Here is a 3,300-nt window from a genome sequence, read left to right on the forward strand (position 1 = left end):
AACTGTACTCGAGATTCTGTAGCCGATACGTTTGCTTGGTGACCGTAGCCTGAGTTGCGCGTAAGGGAGTAGCGTTAATTTCGGGGGATCCAGGAAATCGAGTCGAGTCACGGGTTGAGCCGAGACATTATTGCCTCGAGTTTGAGTGTAACCGAAATCCGTTACACGGGGTCATTTTACTTCGTCCGATACACCCTCCGTTCTCGTGTAGGCAGTGCCGGCGCTAGCCCACGGCTGGTCCCGGGCGAGCCTTGAAAATCGGGCCCCTTATCAGAAATTTTTGGACCACTGAAGTCTTAAAGTGGGACTTTGCGAGATTTTTTGTTCGCAAAAGATGCTATAATATCGCTGAAATTCAACTCGTTGCAAATTCCATGCTCAATTGACATCGCAGCTAAACCATTCAGTCGATCTTGGCACATAGTGGATCGCAGGTAAGTTTTGATGAGCTTTAGCTTTGAGAAGGTCCTTTCACCCGACGCGGAGGTTACTGGTAATGTTAAGAAAATTCTTAAGGTCACAGTGAAATTTGGATATATCTCATCCAGACCTTTATCAATAATGTGCGATATCATAACGAGTGCACTCAAGTCGGTCATTCCAGCGGCTACGAAGTAAGCTTTTAAAGATTCCAGTTCTTCGGCAAGCTCCCGACCATCAATGTCACTGTTCTCGTCTTCACCAGTCAGATAATTTTCTAAAGCCTTGGACTTAGTCAAAATTTGGGTTCTGTCCAATCTCATAAAGTTATCCGAGTTTCGGATGATACTAAATGGTTCACAAACGTTTTGGGTCATTTCGAAACGTTCGCGTAGGCTTGATATCGCTATATCGCATAATTTGTTGAAAAATTCAATTTCTAACCTTTTCATCGGATCGCTAGGTCGTTCGTCGTGCTGAGACTCATAATCAAAGAATCGTCTTGTTCGTGGGGTACGTGATTCGGGTAAAGTTTGTGAAATATCTAACTTCTCAGCCATTTTTTTAGCGGTGGCTATGCAAGTTTCGAAACCGGATTCTCGAAAGGTTTGTAATTGAAGAAGAGCACCATCAATCATATTCATCGCAGTATGCAAATCAACTTTCGGACATTGTAAAGCTTTACTGATTTTGTTGATCACTTGCAGTACATCATACCATACTACCAATCCAATCAGAAAAGACAATGACTCAATTTCGAAACATAGGCCTCTCAGTTCCGATCTCAGCTTTGCATCTTTACCTTGCGACATTCGACAAAGTTCCTGCAACGCATCTCTGATTTCTGCTATTTGGAACCTCACAGCTTTTACAGCATTTATTTTCCCTTCCCAGCGAGTTTCAGGCAATGATTTCACACTGATATTAACGTGCTCCTTCAATATTTGCCACCTCTGGGTTGAAGCAGCGAAGACTGCGAATAGCCTTTGAAGAACACCAAAGAATAGTTCAGCTGTGACGGACGAATGTCCGGCATCTGAAACTACTAGGTTGAGGTTGTGACAACTGCAGGAAACGAAAAACGCTCTTTTATTATCCTTCAAAATTCTGGCCTGAACACCACTATTTTTACCTTTCATATTACTGCCATTGTCATACCCTTGACCCCGACAGTTATTCAATTCAAGATTGTTTGATTTCAAGATATCTAACAACGTTTCATACAATCCCTTACCAGTTGTATCTTCTACAACAACGAAGCCAATGAAATGCTCGCAAATTTCCACGGTGTTTTTAGACACAGTCACAAATCGAACAACGGCAGTCATTTGTTCTTCATGACTAATATCGGAGGTGCAGTCTAAAATTATGGAGTAATATTTCGCCGCTACCACTCGCCTGCTAATTTCTTTGAAAATTGCATTACCCAGTATGTCAATGAATTCGTTCTGAGTTTCCTTTCCCAAATAGTGAACGCGCTGGAGGTCCCCACTTTGAACTCGACGTACATGTTCGCTTAAAATAGGATCGAATTTCGCCATCAGTTCAACTTGGCTCAAGAAATTACCGTTATTCGGCTCGTATAATCGATCGACAGTACCTCGAAATGCCATATTCCGCTTAGCTAAATGCTTAATTATTTCAACGAGTCTTTCAAGTACTTGTTTCCAATAGGTTTCCTCTCTTTGGATTAAATTTTGATTCTCATCATCGATGGTTTTTCTACAATCTAAACGGACTTTGAGTTCTTTCCAGTCTGTCATGCATTCAATGTGCATTTTGGATTTTTCATGCGAGTTCAAACTGTCTTGCAAGTGCCGCCAGGATCTAAATCCAGTCGATTGCAATTGGGTTGGAATGTTGCGGAGGCCAAACAATTTGCAGCAAAAACAATAAACGGAATCCTTAGTCTCTGAATAAATTAACCAGGATCTCTCCATTTTTTCGCCATTCTTCAGGGTTCGATAGCAATTTTCTATGGTGAAGCGCCGGCGATCTGTATCAAAAGGAAAAATTGTATTCCGATCTATTTTTGTAGGCCCTAGCTTTACCAATGCTACGCGTGAACTGTCGCTGATGTTATTCGGCCACTTAGCAGGATCTTGCCAATCAATATTTGATACTGTAGAATCTTTTTCTATAACTTTTTCTGCCAAGTTGTTTCTATCTGTAGCTATCGTCATATCTCCGGTATTCACTGACTGAGCGTCCAAATTTCCATCAGAATCTACGGCGTCCTTGGAAGGTGGACAAGCGGGGTCTAAATCATCCGTGGTTTGGCTACATTCACCACCCTCATTATCAGACCTCAACCGCTTAACATAGCCTTGAAAAAAAACAGCACTTTTTTTGTCCGCTTCACATCGAGCTTTTTTTAATTTCCGCTTGTGGGACCCTGATAAGTCTTTGGGCTTGTTCATAATGACTATCGACTATGACTTGTGCAATCCAACAATTACAAAAATAAATTCAGAAAAATTCAATCAAATCGTAATTTATGCAATGTAAGTCAAGTTGAACGCGGTTAATTAATGTTAAGTAATATGAATATCCGTAGAAATGCCTATATTAAAGATTGTGCCCTAAACGTGATCGGCCGCTGCCTGACCGGAACGTCGGCAGCTTCTGAATAAATGTCTCGTCGATATCCGAGAGTTTGCAAATTACTAGTAATTTCAAAAGAGCATCGAGAATAAAAAATAAGAAACAACAATAGGTAGCGAGAAAATTTTCAAGAAATGTTCACGTTTTTAAAGAGTTCCTATGGAATATGCGAATACAGCGGTTCAGCTAGACAGAGCGTAGCAGTGAATCCACAGTCCATACAAGTTACAAGCAGCGTGGTCTGATAGTAGTCTCTGGGCACGACGGGCCGCACGA

The 3,300-nt window shown here is 41.5% G+C and overlaps 1 protein-coding gene across 1 annotated transcript; it reads right to left on the minus strand.

Moving 5' to 3' along the window:
- Positions 1–296: 296 nt before the first annotated feature.
- On the minus strand, positions 297–2,840 carry LOC124214384 (zinc finger MYM-type protein 1-like). The gene has a single exon (XM_046616656.1). The coding sequence runs from the start codon at positions 2,838–2,840 to the stop codon at positions 297–299; it is 2,544 nt and encodes an 847-aa protein (XP_046472612.1).
- Between the last annotated feature and the right edge of the window lie 460 nt (positions 2,841–3,300).

The sequence above is a fragment of the Neodiprion pinetum genome, chromosome 3 (genome assembly GCF_021155775.2).
Source record: "Neodiprion pinetum isolate iyNeoPine1 chromosome 3, iyNeoPine1.2, whole genome shotgun sequence".
NCBI classification, from domain to species: Eukaryota; Metazoa; Arthropoda; class Insecta; order Hymenoptera; family Diprionidae; genus Neodiprion; species Neodiprion pinetum.